Source organism: Tamandua tetradactyla, chromosome 3 (genome assembly GCF_023851605.1).
Source record: "Tamandua tetradactyla isolate mTamTet1 chromosome 3, mTamTet1.pri, whole genome shotgun sequence".
Lineage (NCBI taxonomy): Eukaryota > Metazoa > Chordata > Mammalia > Pilosa > Myrmecophagidae > Tamandua > Tamandua tetradactyla.
Window position 1 is genome coordinate 106814344 of NC_135329.1, and position 22551 is coordinate 106836894.

Genomic DNA, 22551 nt, shown 5'->3' on the forward strand with positions numbered 1-22551 from the left:
AGTTTCCCACTCAGTTGCCACCCCTTCCCCAGTTTCAAAGCTGTGAAACTGCAAATGTGCTTATTTTCTCATTCTTTGTTCTTTAATCCAATTTTAAGAACTGGAGGAAGTCGTTGTAAACTCACTATAGTTCCTTAGGAATGCCACTAAACCTAAATTTTAAGATGAAAACACTCATTATAAGCTAATTTCAAATGTTTAGAAGCATCTTCCAGAATATCACAAAAATTCTTCCCAGGCTCCTCATCTTCCTTTAATCACACCTACTTTTCCTGAGGTTTATTTAGCCTTTAATGTTGATATTTTAAAACTTATTTTTTCTATTCCACTCCAAAAATTTTTTGGAAGTAAACATGATGTTCAATTATTATTTTTTTTATTTTCCTGATTCATGATTATCACATTAGATTTTTATCTATCATAGTGTATGTTGTAAATACAAAATTACAGTGTAGTGTGGTGTTGAGGGACATGGGCTTTTAAAAATTTTTTTTTTTTTTTTCACATGGGCAGGCACCAGGAAACGAACCCTGGTCTCTGACCTTGCAGGCGAGAATCTGACTGCTGACCCTCCATGGCCCGGGATGTGGGCTTTTCAGAGCTGTGGACCTGAGTTTCACTTACTAGCCTTGTCATTTTAGGCAAATAATTTGCTGTCAGTTATTTCATCTATGAAATGGGAGTGATAATAATAGTTACGTCATACTGTTTGTGTGATTAAATGAGCAGCCACATTGCAACGCTTAACCCAGAGCCTGAAACTGAGTGGGTTGTAAGTATTAGCTATTATTATTTACATTAATCAGTTAACTATGTATTTGTGATTGGTTACAAAAAGATTTGCTCTCATTTAGGTCTTGTCATTGTTTTAATGTGAAAAGAAATTTCAGACTGCAAAGTGCTGAGAATGAAGAGGACTCCTTGACTAAAACTCTTTTAAAGGCTACACTTCCCTGATGTTGCATATTTCTGCCTTTGACATCTTTGGAGATAACTCTTTTCTCTTACCTGACTTTCTGCCTTTTCACTTTTTCTCTTGGTCTGACCACTTCCCCTTCTCTCTCTTATCTCCTTTCTCATTTCTCTGGTCAATAGTGGTATTTTTAACTTTGTAAAAGTGTAAAAGATGCCATTTAAGGCAGCTCTTGTTCTTTCCATCCTTGTCATAGCTCTTAGCTAAAGGTCTAAGAAACAATAGGAAATTCTGAAAAGAGGAACAAAGGAGGGAAAATATGGTGATAGAAGTATTTGATATAGGGCTGACAGCTGCTGTATTTCTTCCCTAATAACGTGATTCTCAGATATTGATTCTGATTGCTTTTTAAAATAATATACATACTTCATTTAGTTTGCCTTAATTTTTGTTCTGAATATTGTTTTTCTGTATTTGTCCAGTGTTGTTATTCAGTAGAATTAAAATTTTTGCTAGTCAGTAGGCATTTTCTAATTGGCTATGTGAAACGAATGAAATCGGAAACTTTCTGACATGTGGCCAAATTTCACACAATTATTTATAATTGCAGGAATTATTTTTAGGTATTAAATTCCCCATGCATGCACGCACTTCATTCTGCCAAATTGTTTTGCAAGGTACTTTGCCAAGAGAGTCACAATATGGCTAAAATTAAGCTTTATTAGGTATAATAGGATGAGATGTGATTTAATTCTTTAAGCTGCCTGTAAGTGCTAGAAGACAGATTTTCTTTTATTCTATCCAGTAAGTTAAAAGAATGATACATTATTTTGCAAATCCCAGTGGCAAGAGACAACTAAAATAATACATGAAGCTTTTGAGGGAAAATACTTTTATAATTAAAATTGTAATATTATTTATCTTTCCCCTTCAACCGTTTGACTCCTTCGGTCTGTAGAAGAGGCCTATTTATTTTTGCAGCAAGGTGGATTGAATTCCTGCCAAGGCAGTGTACTTCCTAAATGAATATGTCAGAGGCAATATTGTTTCTCAAAAATCATTTAGAAAGTGCATTTTTACATAAGTAGGCCCTTTCATTAGTTTTGAATTAAATTTTAGCGATTGCACTTTCTATTATAGTTATACCTTGGAAAGCCCTAGAACTTGTGGGCTTGAATCCTTGAGTAAGAATTCCCTTTGGGGCTTATGTAAGTGTCTACATTGAATCTGGAATACTGAAATGAATATAACTTTTTTGTCAAACTTCTTTGTGCAGCTTGATGTTGTTCTGGAAACAAATATCTTATGTAAAATCACTTAAAGATGCAAATGTGTTGTATGTAAAATTTACATACAAATGTGTTGTATGTAAAATTTTCTATCTTTCCCAGCTAAGATAGAAAGCAGGCAAAGCAATCCAACTTTTGGAGGCCTTCAAGAAATTAGCTTTTCCCTCATTAGTATTTTTTCATTAGTATCTCCTTAAAAATACTGGGAAAAAAATTGTTATTTCGGGACTAATTCCTTGACCATCTTCAAGCTACTTGTTTCTTCATCTTTGAGGATAGATGAGCTCCATTTTTTATCCCATGGTATAATGACCTCAAACGCTTTCTGAATTTTGAAAGAATGACTTGATTTTTAATTAAATAATAGATATAAAAAAGAATAAGAAAATAGAGTTGACTCCTGTAATGACTCTTTCTTCCAAGCAAATATTACTCATTTTTAACCTAGTAAGGGATATGTGGTTATTTATAATTAATTTAATATTATCATTATTATATACCTTCATTTTAAATTCCTGTTAGGGAATTGGAAGACATCAATATTTAGGTCTTACAAAATGACCATCGGTTTGGGAGGGGGAATAATATACTTTTATTGAATCTTTGCCAGTATTACTTATTTCTGTACTGATTCAAATTAGTTTGGATTAGAGCTTGATTTAGTTTTAAAGAATAAAATGTGATGGAACTCATTTTTCTTTACAGTAGCAGTCACTTATAATCACAACAGACATTTTTCTTCTTAATTACAGTTCATTTGAACTAAATTTATGTGCTCATCTGAAATCATTGTGTTGTTAATAAAATTCATGAACTTTGTACATTTCTAGAATTAAGAACAGATTTTGTTTGTTTGTTTGTTTTATGTTTAACATATCACCTGCCCAGCACATTCTCTTGCTTCATAGTTAACATTCTGCTCATGGAGTAATTCATTATTTAAGGCAAATTTGCAATCGTTAGTACCCAACTTCAACATTTCTTATAAGGCAGGTCAATTTAATAATTTCATTATTGCTAATGAAATATCTCAGGTTAGGTACCAAAACATCCAAAATATTAATGACTATTTGATATGTGCAATCACTTACAATATTATAATATATTCCTTAGCATTTAGGAAGATACTGTTTTGTAGTGATCCCAATTTACCCAAGTTACAATTTATTTTGACTTTGATAGTCTGGGGCTATGAGAGGTCACTATGGTGAATGACATTGCTGCCTAGGAAGCCTAAATAACTTATAAGACCTCGATGAATAATTATCTAGTCAGCAACTGGGTAATGCAGGATTGGCAGTGACTTCAAGGTGGACTGGTCTGAAAGGCAGCTGGAGAAAGTAGAGCAAGCAGGGCCTGCACTTGCATAGGCAGCCAATTAGAGCTCATTGCACTAGGCAAGACAGTTAGTTACTAGAAATAAAATAGGTTAAGTCAGCTGGTTCAGTAAAGGAATACAGGTGAGTAAAAAAGCAGCATGTTTTTACTAGAAGCTGCATGGGTAGAATTTTACCAAAGAGGCATGAGAGCTCAATAGAGAGGGAACTAAGACCAGCAAAAACTTCTCTGTACCCAGGTAGTGCCCTCTTGTCCTGAGATAATTTTATATTTCAAAGAGAATAACCACAAATAAAAGTAAATAACATCTGAATTTGGTCTAACCACCTCCTCCCTGGGGGGAGGTCTGGGAGAGGTTTGGAGGAGTTTTGCAGCAAGCAAAGAAGGAGAGGAAGGCTTGGAGTTCATTACATTGGACCTTCAAGGTTCTTGGGCACCTCTGTTCTCTTGCCTTTTGCTTCCTCTAGTTGTGGTCACTGTAATTCATAAAAGAAAAAGATATCTTTGGTGCAAATGACCTCTTCTGTCTTGTCTGCTGCTTTCCATCCATGAAGGTAAATCAAGGAAGGAAAGCACAGGTGGAGGTGAGCCAGCAACTCAGATTCAGCAAACAAGGCTAGGCTTTGCCCTGGACTTGTTGAGGGAACTTGGAAATACCACATGGGATCTTTAGAACTCAGTTCTTCTGGTAAACTGATAAATTAAATTAGATGAGTTCTAAAGCTGCCCTCTAACTCTTGCCATCAATAGGCCTAGAAATATCCTGTGTTCCTTATTTTTAGGAAGACAATTACCTAAGTGGTCTGAAGCTGGTAAGGGCTTTCTGATTTACTTATGATTTATTTCTAGAACAAATGTAGCCCAGGTGGTCTGTGATAGAGATGGGTTGAACTTAACACCTTGATTCAGTGCCTAAATGAAGCATCTTAGACATGTGACCTGGGAAGAGAAGAATTTATTGATATGGATTAAGATTCACTGTCTACCAAAGCAGCAGGTGCTGAAGAAGTATAACTGCTGTAACAAGTGGGCTCACTCCCACCCCCTGGCCTCCAATTGTGACATTTAGGAGCCCCCCAGTAAAGTCCCTCCCTATTTTTCACCAGCATTCCATCCCCTTCCTACTTTCAGAGCTTCTCTAAGGAATACAATTAGCCTTCATGTCAAAGAGTCAACTAAAAAAAAATAGCATGTGTTCTTGAACAAACTCAGCTTCAGGACAAGTTCTCCAGCCCCTTTCCAACCACACTGCCATGCCACCCTGAAGCATTTCCTGTGCACACATTCTGGAACTTGTAGAAGATTTAGCCTACTTTACACCTGAGAGGAGTTCTTGCCACAAGGGCCAATCTCAAGTACAGAAGTTGAAACAGCAGCTCTCTGCTGGGGGTTTGACTGGAGGTACTTGAGGATCTTCCCAGCACTGATCATCAGACACTTAAAATCTGGTGTCACAGGGAGATAGCCACGGCAGAGGAAGGAGTAGTGGCAGTAGCAGATTTCCTGTTTTGTCATCGGGTTCAAGGACTCATGCAAGATTAGCACAAGCTCACAATGGAATATTGGCTCCATGAGGATGGAGACTGTGTTTGTTTTACTTGCTGTTGTAGCTTGAGCACATAACACAGTACTAGCACACAGGAAGCACTTCGGTGTAGGGTGAGTGAGTGATCAATGTCTTGCTCAGTGGTTAAGAGCAAGACTTTGGTTCCAGACTGCTTGGATCCCATCCTAGCTCCACTGCTCACTAACCAGAAACATGAATTATTTTTTTCATCAGTTCTTCATTTTTAAACTAAAGATATTACTTCAGATGGGAAGTATGCCAGTTTGAATTTCTTATATACCTCAGAAAAGCCATGCTTTAATTCTGTGGGAACAGCCATTTCTTTTAATCCTGATTCAATGCTGTAAATTGGAAACTTTTGATTAGATGATCTCCATGGAAATGTGGCATGCCCAATTGTGGGTTTGACCCTTTGATTAGACCCCACCCATTCCAGGTGGATCTTGATTAGTTTACTGGAATCCTTTAAAAGAAACATTTTGGAGAGAGCCTTAAACCACAGAAACCTCAGAGCTGACAGAAACCTCAGAACAGAACTGCCTAGATGTCAACACTTGGAGAACAAAAACGCAAATGTTTGGAAATGCTCAGAGCCCAGCAGACATGCGATGAGATGTTAAGCAAGGTAGGACCTGGAGGAAGCCAAGGGAGGCCAAGAGATGAAAAACAGCCTTGGAGAAGCAAGCTGAGAAATAGTCCCCATAGGAGGAGAGGCTGAAAGCAACAGAGCCTACATGCCAGCTACGTAACTTCCCAGCTGACAAAGCTGCTCCAGACCCATTGGCCTATCTTGGATTAAGGTATCTTTCCTTGGATGCCTTAGTTTGGACATTTTCATGGCCTTAGAGCTGTAAACTTGTAACTTATTAAATTCCCCTTTTTAAAAGCCATTCCAGTTCTGGTATACTGCATTCTGGCAACTTAAAAACCAAAATAGGAAGTTTTGCAGGTTAAATGAATTGTTGTTTATAAGACACTTATACTAGTGTCTGATGTGCTCTATAAATTTTTATTGTTCAATTAGATTAATAGTTTACATACCTCACTTCATTTCCGTTGTCACCATGGTTTTATTTTTGGGACTAAAGTTTAAGGTTGTGAGAACACATGCTAAAAAGCATGAGCCCATATCCAAATTTGCTTCTGCCTCAGACCTACAGGTATACAGCAGTCTACTTATGTGATGCCCTGAAACACCTCTTCCCATCAACTCTGCTAATATGCTTCTTAACTCATCTTTCTAGACTGAAGGCTCCTTGAAAGCAGATATCCTTTTAGAGGGCCTAAATTGTACTGGGTGTTCAGTAAATGACTTTGAAATGAATGCTTAGATTACTCAATGAATGACTGTCTTCTGTGTCTTTTCCTTCTCACTCCTGGGAAAGGAATCACAAGCCTCGTCCCCATCTCTTAAGCTCTTACTCACTGTTCATCAGCCTCTTAAATGCATACTCCTTTTTGGTCACTCCAGCCTCACCATCCCACTGTCATTGTTGTCAGTGTGCTCTCTACTTAATCACCAACTCTTCTCAGCCTTCCCGGTTAGCCCCTATTGCTTTCCCCCAACATCTGTTCTCTCATCCTTTCCTTGTCACCTCTGCGTGGCTTTCAGCATGACATTTGTCTTGCCAAACTTACTTTTCCTTTGCCTTTTATTTTAAATAAGGTCAAATACTTAGGTAAACTAGAAAGTTAATAGCAAATACAAAATTATTCTTATTGTTTTTCTCTGCAACTTTTTTAAAATTTCATCCTCATAAGCACCTGAAGCTGCTCCATTGTTTGTTAGGAACATGTTTTTTTTTTTTCCCCATGGATTGCAGCTTCTTCATAAGGGTATTTAATTTTTCTTCCTGTTTCTCTGGTTTATGTTCAGAGTTTTGTTAGTCAAAGCTGTGATTTCTTGTTGCCTTTGCCAGATTTAGTTTGTGTGCTTATGTAAGGGTATCTTAGTTTACCAGGCTGCCGTAACAAATAGTGCTGCAATGACTTGGTGTAAGCAATGTGAATTTATTGATTCAAGGTTTTAGGGGTAGGAGAAGTCCAAAAGTGAAATATCAGAACTTTTGTGCTGCTTTCTCCCCAAGTCTGTAATATTCTAGTGCTGGCTGCCAGCCCTCTTTGGTCTTCATTGGCTTGTATCCCTGTTTTGCATCACATGGCTATGGCTTCTCATTTCTCTTGCTGTTCTGTTGACTCTTGGCTTCCTGCTCCTCCCCATGGCTCCCTCTGATGATGTCTTATTTGCTTGTGTTTATAAAAGAAACCAGAATAAGTCCCAACCTCATTTGGTTGGGCCTCAACTTAACTAAAAATAATATCTTCATGGGATCCTATTTACAATTGTCTCACATCCCCAGCGTTGCAGATTAAGATGTAGAACATATCTAAATTGGGGTACATAATTTAGATGGCGTGATTGACCATTCAGTCTTCTCCTGCTTGTTCTCTGCCTTTGAGGCCTTTCTAATGTAGTTAGAGTGACAGAAAGGGCATATAGGAAATATGTAGAGGATAGTACAAGCTAGTTCCCAAGATAAACAGTTAACTTAGACCATTTGCTCACAAACTCTGACTTGTTCTATTTCTTCCTTAGCCAGAGATCACTCTGTGCAATGGTAATTCCTTATGGATCCGGCTGTACTCTCATTGTGTAGTTTTCTGGTACGACTCTCCTAGCTCCTGTTATTTTTCATCTCTACAAGGATTGAGATCATGTCTTTTTCTTCATTTCTGCATTTTCGGGGTACCCAGAATGGGTCTGCACACAGAGGAGCCCTTGGTCAATGCAGCTGGTGGACAGATGGTCTCTTCCTTCCCAGGCCCGGCCCTCTCTGGTGCACACTGGGAAGAGTCAGAGACTCCTACTTTGTCTTCCACTGTGGCTTCTCAGACGTTGCCTTCTGCCTCCGGGTAGGCTCACTAATGAAACTGATTTCCAGGGGCCAGTTCCACAGTCACACATCCTGATTTTTCTTCTTATCCTAAGAACCATTTTTCTTCTGAGACTTCATGAGTGCCACCCCTCAGGGGAGTCATGGCAGTAGATTGGTTATGCTAAACACCCCACCTCAGGGGTTCAATTTTGATTTTTTTCCTAGCAGCCCAGTCATTTATATGGTCAAGTTAGATTCATCTTGACACTTCACAAGGCCACTTAATATTTTTTAAGTCATAGCTCTAGATAATTTGTACCTGTGATATATCCAGTCCTCACTTAAATTTCTAGGGAACAATCTGTGAAGCAGGAAAATCAGGTGCATGTCCTTTGTCCCCATTTTTTTTTTTTTTTGCCTTTCCTTATGCGAAATATCAATAGAGAGCTAAGCACGTAGTATTTGAGTGTGCCGGTATTTGTGCATTTTCTTTTTGTCTGTAAAGCTAATATGGGCAAAGCAGACACACAGATAAGATGTGAGCAGTGGTAATGATGTCCACAAATGTGTCATGAGACACTATTTTATTTTGTCTTTTAGTCTCTAGACCTGTGGAAAAGGCATTATGTTTGGGACCTGCCCCTTCAACCTTACAACTCTGCAATGTCCCTTGCTCTACAGACTGCATAGTATCTTCCTGGTCAGCCTGGGGCCTGTGCATCCATGAAAATTGTCATGATCCTCAGGGGAGAAAAGGTGAGTGCTTTTTGTTTGACGTGTGCTCCGTTTATTTCCAGTGTACACATGTTTATTCTTGTGGCTAAGCAGCTGATAAAGCTCACTTAAGAAAATATCTTCTTGTAAAATTTAGATAACCAGTTCAAGGTGGACTACATTCAGTTGTTAAGGAAGCAGTTGAGATATTTCTGTGTGCGCTTAATATGACCTTGATTGACCTTTCAGTTAGACTGATAGCTGGTGAAGTTGCTGTTGTTACATTTGGTATAATTTACTGTTATGCACACACATATATGCTGATTAAACTAAGGAAATTAGACATGGTTTCTGTAATTACATCAGAAAACAAGTGTTTTGAAAGTTTTTGTTTATTTTCAGATTTTTTCACCCTGAACTTGATGTTATATTTCAGATTTTTGCAGGGGACATTATGTTACATTGTTTACTTTTCGATATCATCCTTAGGCCTAATGTAAAATCTTCAAACTTTATGTGCCACCTTTACTTTGTAGGCCTTTTAGTCTTGTTTTCTTTAGTTTGTAGTTAAAATGCACCCATCTCCATCTTCAAAGTCCATTTTTAGTGAAATTTTGCCTATTCTTTCATTGACCCTTCAGTTTCTTTTGATATTGTGGTCCCTTAAATGGCAGTGCTAGAAAGAAATACCCAAGGGCATTCCAGGATTTAGTTTATTTTTACCAACCTCTAATCCTCATCATATCATAAGATAGAGAAAAAATAAACGGTGTCCAGGTACTTCATGCTGCCAAGCTGATGTTCCCAGCTCCCTGTTTTCAGCTTAGAGCTGTGTCCCCTCAAAAACTGACATTTCTGTGGCCCCTCAAGTGCTCACATACACATAAGGTTGTACCCAGGTTTATGCCCTGTGCCCCTTGGCTTTTCCCTTTATTTTCTGTGTTTCACCCTAAGGTGGAAAAGGAAGATGTGTATTAAGGTTATGGCAGAAAAAAAAAACAACTTGAATCTTTTCTTCAAATCAGGAATTCTGGATTCCAGCAGAATTTGGTGGCAGCCAAGTGCTGCTTCCTCATTTGAACTGTACCCAGAATCCAGAATGGTCCCTGCTCATTTCAGCTTATGGATACAAATAAATTCCCTTTAATATTAATGCTCACAGTGTTTGGCCTTGTGGTCACACCTATAAAATAGAATCTGGCAAGTTTCTTGTAGCTGCATCTGAAACTTCCCAGAGTGACTGACTTTGCTTAGAGCCAGTCCTCTGTGCCCCACCTGTGCTGCTGTTTGAGGTCACTGTCTAGAAAATCCTGTGAGACTAGACTGCGGTCATCTCAGCCACTGTGGCCATTGCTGTCCCTCCAGGTGTGACTTTGCTGCATAGAGTGCTGACCCCCTTGTTTTCGAAGCTGTGGAATCCGCCCCATGTCAAATGGGCCTTACACATTTGGGACACTTTGGGTTGTAAGTAACAGACACCCAATTCAAACTGGCTTAAAACTGAAAGAAGGGGATTTTTTTTTAGTTATGTGGCAGAAAATAGAAAGGATAAGTAAGGCTGCATTGAAAAGTATGAGCAGCTATGTGGATGTGAAATGTGGTACCATCTTCACTAACTGCCATGAAGGGTGAAACCAGTCTGGGATGAAGTAAGCAAACAGTAGAGGCTATAACTGAGGGAATTGCTGAGAAACAGCCCCTGACTCACTGGAACAAAATATCCCTTCTGGTTTTCTAATTCAGAAGATTTTCGTATTCAATATTGCTGGGTGGTATCTTTTTTTATTGTTTTTTATTGTTTCCATGGAGATGGAAACTTTTTTTTGTAAAGATGTTTTATTCGCAAGTAAACATATTATTATCTGATTAAAAACGAAAGTATGAGTGAGTTCTCCAGGTCTTAGGCTCTTTCTTTCATTGTTTCTGTATTTTCACAATTCTGTATTTCCCCATCTCTTCATTTTACATTTTTCTGTTAGGTGCACTCCAGGCAGGCCCTTCACCATAGTGTGAATCCCAGCATTAATTTTCATTTTAGATAGTAAATTAAGTAGAAAGAAATGCCTTCCTCTGAAGTTCCAGTAAGAATCCCCAGTTGAAGCTCATTGGCCAGTTTGTCTCATGCACTCATCCCTGAGCCAGCCCCGCTGGGAAATGTGGGTTTTCATTGGCCAGGTCCTGGGCCTGTCCACTTCTGGAGCTGAGAAAGGACTGTTCCGTTCAAGTCTAACAGCCCTCAAAATAAAATGAGGCACTGGTACTACATGAAGGTAGAAGCAATACTAGGGGACAGATTTTAATAGGTGTTTATTATATGCTTTGTCCCTTTTGTTTCACTGTCTTGGGCCCACAGATTCCACACAGCAATTCATAGAATTCCTTTTCCTAATCCTGTGTTTCGTATTTTTCACTTGGGCTCGGATTTCTACCAAGCTCCTTGTGAAAAAGCTGTTTATTTAACTTGTATTTCAGTCTTCTTTTTCTCTATAACTCAGCACTGGTCCATGGAACTCAGCTGGGAAACACATTCCAACTAAATGTCCCATGGGCTCCATCCCCTCAAGATACTCTCATGACAAACTTTCTTCTCATTGCATTCTGTGCCTCTTTTGTGCAAGTCAGTTCCTATCCGCCCTTTCTCATATACTGCTCAACATTTCATCAATGTTTAGGCTTATCAGGAACACAATACTTCATATAACGTGAACACTAAAGGGCAGAGAAGTAAAGCAATTTGTCCCAAAACCCATAGTTATTTGATAATGGCTAGGCCAGCGCTAAGGACCTAGGTTTCTGTCTCCTCATTCCAGTGTCCCTTCAAAGGGCAGCCTTCCTTAGATTTTCTCCCTTGTAGGTCTAATGAAATCTGGATCAGGGTATAAATCCAGCCCTGAGGTTAGGAGAGAAGCTGTCTGCTGGCTGTGCACTACCTTAGCCAGTGTGAACCATTACCCTTGAGAGCAAATCGTGGTGCACTGAGTTAGGAGAGAAGGGGTGAGGCATGGGATGTGTACATCAGTGTATTGCCTTTGGAAAGAAAGGGAAAGTAGAGTGAAGCTGTGTGAGTAGGGGCAGCATTTCCCAAGAACAGCATGAAAGCATTAGGTGACTGGAATGTGTGTTTTGTGCTCCAAACAAATATTAATTTCATCATTTTTTCAAAGAGAGGTTCATCCTGTGGGACTGGAGGGAAGGGTGGAAGCAGTAGAACATTTTGTCTGAAAGTGCTCATGTCACTGCAGCTCCTTCGGAGTTGAGGGGCATGCTGGGATAGAGGAGAATTAGTCTGTTTTTTTTTTTTTTATTTTTAACTTTTTTGTTGTATATATAACATAAGTATGCAGAGAAAGAAATAAACAATCAATAATTTTCAAAGCACTCTTCAACCAGTAGTTAGGACAGATTTCAGAGTTTGTCATGGGCTACCATACGATCCTCTCATATTTTTCCTTTTAGCTGTTCCATAATATTGGAGGCTAGAGGACTTACATATATTTTTTTTGTCATCACAGTCGATTTTTTTCCTTCTTTTTTTGTGAAAAATAGCATATATACAAAAAAGCTATAAATTTCAAAGCACAGCCCCACAATTAGTTGTAGAACATATTTCAGACTTTGAAATGGGTTACAATTTCACAATTTTAGGTTTTTATTTCTAGCTGCTCTAAAATACTGGAGACTAAAGGAGATATCAATTTAGTGATTCAGCATTCATATTCATTTGTTAAGTACTTTCATGTGCATATAATTCCACCATCACCTTTGATCTTTACATACCTCTCATAGGGGTTGTTTGGGCTATGGGCAATTCTAACTTTTTGATATTGGAAGGGTCTGTCACTAATATGGGGTAGGGAGATGAAACTATCTGATATTCTGGAGAGGCTGGGCTAGGTTTTAGGACTTATTGGGACCAGAGACAGACCCACTGGACCCTGTAGGTTTCTGGAAAGTTATTCTGGTGCCTGGATCCCTTGTGGAATCTTATGCCCTATAGGTGTTCTCTAGGATTGGCTGGAATGGTCCTGGTTGGGGTTTGGTGGGTTATGATAGGTAACAAGGTCTACCTGAAACTTGCCTAAGAGCAACCTCCAGAGCAGCCTCTTGACTCTATTTGAACTCTCCCAGCCACTGATACTTTATTAATTACACTTCTTTTCCCCCATTTGGTCAGGATGGAATTGTTGATCCCACGGTGCCAGGTCAGGATTTATTCCTGGGAGTCATATGCCACATCGCCAGAGAGATTTTCACCCCTGGATGACATGTCCCAAGTAGAGGGGAGGGCAATAATTTCACTTGCAGAGTTGGGCTTAGAGAGACTAAGGCCACATCTGAGCAGCAACAGAGGTCCTCCTGAAGTAACTCTTAGACATGCCTATAGGTAGTCTAAGCTTTTATGCTACCTACATAAACTTTACAAGAGTAAGCCTCATGATCAAGGGCATGGCCTATTGATTTGGGTATCCCTAAAGTTTGACACAGTATCAGGGGATTCCCTGATGGTAAGGTTTAATAGTTCCATAGTCTTTCTCCCCTCCCTCAGGGGACTTTGCCAGTACTTTTTGATTATCTGCTTAATATACTCTTGGATGTTTCCAGGCATTACAATAATCTATACAAGATTAAAGGACTTCTTATTCTGTGCTCTCTGTGTTTCAGCTGTTCAAATGAGCTATACAGATAGGTTGAATTAGATTATGCATTACAGAAAGTTTCAGCTCCAGATCAAATGAACCTTTCTTCCATTGGTTTCCAAGAGTATGCGTGATTCTAAATATGAAACTGTCTTTCTTACCTCTATGTTCTGAATTACTTTAACCCCAATCTGTTTGGCTTCATTCTTATCTCTAAATATCAGGTTATGTATATAAAACAGCCTTTCAAAATCCAGAAATTATAATCACCAGTCTGGACTTAATGTGTCTACTCTAAAAGTTTACAGTCTAGGCCCCTGTTTTCTTATAAACATTTTCTAAAGGTGACCTTGCCATTGTTGTTTTTTTGTTTCTGGCTTATTTTGTCTCACCGAATGTCCCACATGTTCATTCATAGCATTGCATGCCTGATGACATTGTTCCTTTTTGTAGCAGCACAACCTTTGTTCATAAGTATACACTAATATTCCCCATTCTGCTTCCCCAATGGAGCATCCTTCAGGCACCTGCTTTCATTGGGCATCATGTAGAGGGCCCAAAGTTCACAGTCCATCAACATTCTCAATTTTAGATAATTTCATTGTTTCCAAGAGACAGAAAACCAGTAAACAGGCCCTCACCAAATAGGAAATCTAAACCTCCTCTTAAACCCTTGTCCCTCACCCTATTATTTACCTCTGCTATTGCTGTGGTGGTGCTAATGGTTTCCTTTTGAACATAGCTCACAGCATTGCAATAGCAGTTTTTCCCCTGTACCTTGAACTTAAGCACTCTTTATACAAGAATCATGTCTTTGAAATAATTCTTACAAGAATTCATTCATATTTCTAGTATGAGTTAGTGGGACATGTAGGTCTATATGACCCCTTTCAATCTTGTTCATCTTCAATTTGATAATATTGCTCGTAGACCCACTAGAGAATCACGTTCACTCTTATCTTTTCCCTTACATTGGAGTTCAATCTCATTAGTTAACAGTTCACCCATCTCTATGTATCTCTAAGTCCCCTATGTCCTGTATTATAAGTCTCTGATAATACCTTTATGCTGGTCATAAAGGTGGAATCATACAGTATCTATCCTTTTGTATCAGGCTGTTTTCACTCAGCATATGTCCTCAAGGCTAATCCATCTTGTTATGTTCTTCAGGACGTCGTTTTGTCTTACTGCTGCATAATATTCTGTCGTATAAATAGATATACCACATTTTGTCAATCCATTCATCCGTTGATGGACATTTGGTTCGTTTCCATCTTTTGGTGATTATGACTAATGCTTCTATGAACACTGGTGTGCAAATGTCTGTTTGTGTTATTGCTTTCAGCTCTTCTGGGTATATACCAAATAGTGCTATTGCTGAGTTATAGGGCAACTCAATGTTTAGTTTCCTGAGGAACCACCAGTCTTCCGTAGTGGCTGCATCATTGTACATTCCCACCAGCAGGGCATAAATATTCCAGTTTCTCCACATCCTGTCCAACATTTATAGTTTCCTGATTATTTAATAGCGGCCATTCTTATAGGTCTGAGGTGGTATCTCATTGTAGTCTTGATCTGCATTTCCCTTATAGCCAGTGAAAATGATCATCTCTTCATGTGCTTTTGAGCCATCTGTATTTGTTCTTCAGGAAAATGCCTATTCATACCTTTAGCCCATTTTATAATTGTATTGTTTGTTCTTTTGTTGTTGAGTTGTATGATTTTTTTGTATATACAGGAAATCAAACTTTCATCTGCTATGTGATTTACAAATATTTTGGGAATATATAACAAGACTGTTACTAAGTCTTGAAGATGTTTCCCTACATTTTCTTCTAGAAACTCTATGGTGCTAGTTCTTATATTTTGGTGTTTAATCCACTTTGAGTTAATTTTTGTGTAGGGTGTAAGATGGGGTTCCTCTTTCATTCTCTTGACTATTGATATCCAGTTCTTCCATGCCCAATTATTGAAAAGACTATTTCATCCCAGTTCAGAGGATTTGGCGACTTTGTCAAAAATCAGTTGACCATAGATTTGGTGGTCTGTTTCTGCACTCTTGATTCAATTCCATTGGTCAGTGCTTCTATCTTTGTGCCAGTACCATGCTGTTTTGACCACTGTGGCTTTATAATAGGTTTTAAAATCAGGGAATGTTAATCTTCCCACTTTGTTCTTCTTTTTTAGGATGCTTTTAGCTATTCAGGGTCTCTTTCCCATCTGGATGAATTTGGTAATTAACTTTTCCTAATCTTCAAAATAGGTTGTTGGAATTTTGATTGGCACAGTGTTGAATCTGTAGATCAGTTTGGGGAGAATTGACATCTTAACTATAGTTAGCCTTCCTGTCCATGAGTAGGGAGTGTCTCTCCACCTATTTAAATCTCCTTTGATTTCTTTTAGCAATATTATGTAGTTTTCTGTGTACAAGTCCTTCACATCCCTAGTTAAGTTCATTCTTCAGTACTTGATTCTTTTAGTTGTAAATTTGAATGGACTTTTTTCCTTAACTGACTCCTCAGATAGGTCATTGTTTGTGTATAGAAATGTTACTGAGTTTTGCACATTAATTTTATATCCCACCACCTTGCTGAACTTCTTTATTAAATCAAGTATCTTTGCTGTACTTTTCTCAGAATCTTCCAAGTATAGTATCATATCATCTGCCAATAATGAGCATTTTAATTCTTCCTTTCCAATTTGGATACTGTTTATTTCTTTGTCCTGCCTGATTGCTCTAGCTAGAACTTCTAGCACAATGTTGAATAATAGTGGTGACAGTGGGCATCCTTGTCTTGTAGGAAAGCTTTCAGTCTCTCTGCATTGAGTACAATGCTGGCTATCAGTTTTTCATATATTCCCTGCAAGCATATTGAGGTAGTTACCTTTGATTCCTATCTTTTGGAGTTTTTTTTTTTTTTTTTTCAGAAAAGGAATGCTGAATTTTGTCAAATGCTTATTCATCATCAATCAAGATGATCATTTGATTTTTCCCTTTTGATTTGTTAATGTGCTGTATTACGTTAATTGATTTTCTTGTGTTGAAACATCCTTGCATTCCTGGTGTAAACCCCACTTAGTCATAGTGTATAATTCTTTTAATGTGTTTTTGGATTCTATTTGCTAATATTTTATTGAGAAATTTTTCATCTGTGTTCATTAGGGAAATTGGCTATAGTTTTCCTTTCTTATAGCATCTTTACCTGGTTTTGGCATTAAAATGAAATTAGCTTCATAAAATGAAGGTAGAGTTCCTTTTTCCTCAATTTGTTCGAAAAGTTTGAGCAGGATTGGTGTTGGATCTTTTTGGAATGTTTGATAAAATTCCCCTGTGAAGCCATCTGGCCCTGGGCTTTACTTTGTAGGAAGATTTTTGATGACTGATTGAATCTCTTTACTTGTGATTAGTTTGTTGAGATCTTCTGTTTCTTCCTGGGTCAGTGTAGCTTGTTTGTGTGTCTCCAGGAATTTGTCCATTTCATCTAGGTTGTCTAGTTTGTTGGCATATAGTTGTTCATAGTAGCCTCTTATGATTTCTTTTATTTCTTCAGGGTTGTGGTAATGTACTCCTTCTCATTTCTGATTTTGTTTCTTTTCATCCTCTCTCTTTTTCTCTTTGTCAGTCTTGCTAGTGACCCATCGATTTGTTGATTTTCTCAAAGAACCACCTTTCGTTTTATTGATTTTTTCTATTGTTCTTTTGTTCTCCCATTCATTTATCTCTGCTTTAATCTTTGTTATTTTTCTTCTTCTATTTGCTTTGTGGTTAGTTTGCTGCTCTTTTTCATGTTTCTCCAGGTGTGCTGTTAAGTCCTTGTGTTTTACTCTTTCTTGCTTTTTAATATAGGCATTTAGGGCAATAAACCTCCCTCTCAGCACAGGCTTTGTCTCATTCCATAAGTTCTGATAAGTTGAACTCTCATTTTCATTCATCTCCAGATGCTGCTAATTTCTCTAGCAATTTCTTCTTCGACCCACTGGTTGTTTAAGAGTGTGTTATTAATTTCCATATATTTGTGAATGTTCTCGTTCTTTGGGAGTTATTGAGACCCATCTTCATCCCATTGTGATCAGAGAAAGTGCTTTGAATAATTTTAATATTTTTAAATTTATAAAGACCTGTTTTGTGCCCCAGCATATGATCTATCCTGGAGAATGTTCCATGAGCCCTAGAGAAGAATGTATGTCCTTGTGTTTTGGGGTGTAATGACCTATATATGTCAGTTAAGTCTAATTCATTTATCAAGTTATTTAACTTCTTTATTTCCTTGTTAATCTTCTATCTCATTGTTTTAGCTATAGAAGAGAGTGGTGTGTTGAAGTCTCCTACTATTATTGTTGAAATATCTATCGCTCCCTTCAGTTTTGCCAATGTCTGTCTCATGTACTTTGGAGTTCCTTGATTGGGAGCATAAACATTTATGATTGCTATATCTGTTTGGTGAATTGACCCTTTAATTAGTATATAGTGTCCTTCTCTGTCTTTTATGATGTCTTTACATTTAAAGACTATTTTGCCCGATATTAGTATAGCTATTCCTGCTTCCTTTGGATTACAAGTTACATGGAAAGTCTTTTTCCATTCTTTTACTTTCAATCTATTTGTATCCTTGTGTCTAAGATGAGCTTCTTGTAAGCAGCACATAGCTGGATTATGTTTCTTAACCCAAGATTCTGCCAGTCTGTGTCTTTTAATTGGCAAGTTTAGTCCATTGACATTCAAAGTTATTATTGAAAAAACATTTCTTGAATCCACCATCTAATCTTTTTAATTTTATTTGTCAGATCTATATATTCTTTTCCCTCTTTCTCTTTGTATTCTTTAAATTACCCTTAGTGGTGCTCTTCAATTCTGTGCCCTCCTCCAGACCTCCCTCTCCTGGCTTTTTTTTTTTTTCCCAGCCAGCAGAACTCCTTTTAGTATTTCTTGTAGGGTTGGTTTCTTGTTGACAAATTCTTTCAGCAGTTCTTTGTCTGTGAAAATGTTAATCTCTCCCTCAGTTTTGAAGGACAACTTGGCTGGACATAGAATTCTTGACTGGAAGTCTTTCTCTTTCAGGATCTTGAATATATCATACCACTGCCTTCTTGCCTCCAGGGTGCTAGTTGAGTAGTCTGAATTCAGTCTTATTTGGTTTCCCTTGTAAATTATTAGTAATTATTAGTAAATTATTTTTCCCTTGCCACTTTCAGGATTTTCTGCTTCTCTTCAACATTTCACAGACTGATTAGTATGTGCCTTGTGAAAGGCCTATTGGGATTTATTCTGTTTGGAGTTCTTTGGGTTTCTTTGACTTGTATATTTATGTCCTTTATGAGTGTTGGGTAGTTTTCCCCCATTTTATCCTCAACTAATCTTCCTATTCTCCTCTCTTTTCCTCCTGGGACACCAATCATTCTTATATTTGTATGCTTTGTTTTGTCTGTCATTTCCCTGAGATCCAATTCAATTTTTCCATCTTTTTTGACATTTGCTGTTTTCAGTCTTCAATCAGTTATCCCGTCCTCTATATATATCACTTATTCTTGCTTCTGTCTCTTCAAATCTGGTGTTGTGTACCTCTAGTATGTTTTTTATTTGATCAACAGAGTCTTTAATTTCTGTGATATTTGCTATTTTTCTATTTATTCTTTCAAATTCCTCTTTATATTCTTCTACTGTCTTCTTGATCTCCTTTATGTCATTTGCTATCCCACTTATTGTATTAAGTGGAGTTGCATGAACATTTTTGATTAGTTGTTCCAATGTTTGTGTCTCCTCTGGTGTTTTAATTTGTTCATTAGGCAGGGCTGTATCTGTCTGCATTGTGGTATGCTTAGTGATCTTCTGCTGTCCTCATGGCATGTAAATGTCTTGATTGATTGATTTTGGGAATTGATTTCTTTCAGTAGTCTAAGGTCTTGTGTTTGCAGGATGGTTGTACAGCAGGGAGCAGGGTATGTGGTGGGCATTCAGTGCAGTGATTTGTTTCAGGGCAGGTATAGGTGCCGGTTGGGTATGTTACACTGATGCTTGTGAACTTGGGTGCCCAGCAACCAGGGAGGCTGTAGCTGTGGGGGTGCACTGGTCTAGGGGTCGTAACCCTGGTATGCACTGGTCCAAGGCATGGGGCCCTTTGTGTGCATGCATAGAGCTGCGGCAGCAGGTCTGTGTTATGCCTTCATGGACTGGGGGCAGATGTGACCCGACTGCGCAGGCCAGCATTTTCCTAGAGTTGGAAAGTAGGATGAGGGCCGAGTGCATGTGTGGTTCTAGATCACTATAAAGTGCAGTTCACAGAGCTGAATGACGTGGTTGAGGGCCCAGGGCCATGCATGGGCCTAGGAGGGCCATAAACTGATGTGCGGAGCTCAAGAGAGTGGTGGGGTGAGGCTGTGTGACACTATGGGCAGAGGGTCAGGGATAGCCCGGATGTGGAAGTTAGTGCCCTCAGCCTTTGTGCATTGGCAACAGCCTGCAGGGAACAGGGAAGGGGAGGTAGTGCTTGGGATGGATGCAGGAGAGGTGGGTTGAGCTGCAGTTGGGGTGGGGGTATGTGGTAGGTATACGCACTGGGGGTTGGTGGGGTGGTGGCGCCTGGAGCTTGGGGAATGGATGTGGGTGATGGGGTTCGGGTACGTGGGGTGTGGGGTGAGTCATAGGTCAAGGGGCTGTGCTGGTGGGGGTAGTGTGCCCCAGAAACGCAGCCAGGCTTACTTCCTAGTCCCAGGCTCCCGTCCATGCACTCCTGCAGGCTCTGCACCTCCATGCCCAGCTCCAGCTTTCTGCCTCTCAGTTCCTTGGCCTCTGCAGCCAGGGCCGCAGAAGGCTCTCCCAGGTCAGCTGCACTCTGGAATCACTGCCTCAGTTGCCCTTCTGTCCTTTCTTAGTCTGCTTTTCATAAGGGCTGGTTCTGAGATTGTATGATCTGCCCTTGGCGGTAAGTGATCACAGACAGGAGGGACAGTAGCCCACAGTGATTGTTACTCGGGTCTTGGGGGTTGTTGTTTAATAAATGCTTTCTCAGAGCAGGGAGAATTTTGATTTTTAAGGTCTGTTAAAAATCTGTCAGAACCATCTGCCTCTAATCTCTCTTGAGAAGAATAAAGAATGGAGTTTTTCCTCTAGGGAGATGATTCTGTGCCTAGAGAAGTCCAAGTGTGTTACGATGATAGCAAGTAATCTCCTAGTTCTTTCTACTGACTCATAGGCCTGCGGTCTGAGGTTCTCTGAACTTTTTTTCTGTCCCATAGCCCTTCTGTGTGTTTTTCCAGAGTCACTGACTTGCACAAACTAAATATAAGCTAGAATTCCAAGGAGGCTGGGGGTATATAGGCACATGCGTTACATATAGAAAAGCTCTGGGATGTAAACTGGGGTGTTTAGCTTCATATTTGAATCCCCTACTATAAAGAAATGCACTAAACTTATTAGCAAAAATCTAGGGCACTCCTGCTTTCTTATATAGTATATCCTCTTTTATGAAGGTGTATATCTGTATGTTTGTGTGTGTGTATGTATATGTTGGGAGGTAGAGTATTTGAGGGAAAAAAACAAGCAAATGACAATAGAAAGGAAATTATTGCAAAAGCCAGAGATAATTACTTTGATCTCTTCTCTAGTCTTTCTCTCAGCCACATTATTTTTGCTTTGGTATGTTTTCTTTGTTCACATAGAAAAAAAAATAGAAAAGAATGGAAAAGCAGGAAATGTTTTATTACCTAATGGAAGAAATTAGTTATCATAGAAATTACCTTCCTATTACTGTCATCCTTTGTCAGACGTCCTTCAATCAGGAATCATCTAGGTAGGGTCTGTGGCTGTCAGCCATGCAGAGTGCAGGAGAGATTCAGCCGTTGTGCACAGCCTTTGCACCTCCCATCAGGTCGATGACAGGCAAACACGGGGAGCCGTGCTCAGCAGGTTGGTACTTGTCAAGTGAAGCCAGGATGCCTTTCAGAGGAATTCAGATGGGATCAGGTTTTATCATTTATTGCTTTATCTTTGAGATACTCCCAGAGAGTTAATTACAGTTATTTAAGGAGAGCCTTCTGAAAAACGATGATGGACTAACTCTGCACATAGGTATAATGCATTTTAAAAAAATATTTTTTGATACTTATACATACATTGAAAGGTGACCCTACTCAAAGTAGTTGCAGAGAGATCTTTCTCTATACAGTGCCACAATAGATGACTGCTTCTGTGGTAGGGCTTTGGTGATTTCCCTTCCCTGATACAGTATCTTCCCCCGTAACCAGAACCACAGTCTCAAAAATCCCCATAGGAAAAGACATTATGAAACTAAGAAGCCAGGATGGACTTTATAAAGATAGGCTTTTCTGCCCTGAAACAAATCAATTTAGATAACACACTAAAGTAGGAAAATACTGACATGTTTTAGATCTTATGTAATAATGGGGAAATTTTCCATTTTCCATTCTTGCCTGCTAGATAGGATCCACTTTAATGAGAAGTGTATGAAATCATTTTGCTTTGTCACAGATAATATGTATGCCAGGAGACAGTTTTTTCTGCTTCTTTTTTCCCTCATGTTTCTGTGTATGTTGGGGTGGGTTTAGGGGGACTGTGCCTACTTCTCATTGTAAGGATTGAGGGTTGCCATGCTTGCAATCACCCTATCACTTCTACGTCTTATTAACTGTCTTCGGAACAGACTGTAAGCTGATAATGATAGTATAAAATGCTACCCCTGTAGGAATAGTGGCTGATTTTTAAACTATTAGAATGAAAGAGTCAGCGCTGTTCAGGTTCTTCAATTCACAGTTGTTCCTCAGTGTCCAGGGACCACAGAGGTGCCGAGTAAATGGAAGTCTTAGCATGGAAAAAACTTCCGTCGTCTTTGATCTGCTGGATTTGTCTTCAAGCCATTCTAATGAAGTTGGTGGAGAGAGATGGTGCTGTGCATGCGTAGCTCACTTCTGGACCACTAACCCATCTAGAAATACAGTCCTCAGGACCGGGTTTACTCTCCTGAGTCTTCTTTAAGTCTTCTATGGCTTCAATTATAAAACATTGGCCTCTCTTCTGCTATCCACACTTCTTCCTTCCACTGCTCTCTCATTCACTATTTACTCCTTTCTAATCAATTATCTCCAGTAGAATACATGCAAAGTCAAAATTCTTTGGTTCATAGAAAAAAAATTAAATCTTGCGAACATTAGAGTTTCGCTAAAGGTGAATTGAATCTCTTCAGGAAGGTATTATTATGACTCC

General features: G+C 38.9%; 1 protein-coding gene across 1 annotated transcript in view; it reads left to right on the forward strand.

The window, feature by feature from the left end:
- The window catches only part of THSD7B (thrombospondin type 1 domain containing 7B), a 535886-nt gene that overhangs the window by 66266 nt on the left and 447069 nt on the right, over positions 1–22551 (forward strand). Inside the window, exon 4 of the mRNA XM_077151771.1 lies at positions 8584–8739. Coding sequence (XP_077007886.1) covers positions 8584–8739 — 156 coding nt within the window. The remainder of the gene's footprint in view (positions 1–8583; positions 8740–22551) is intronic.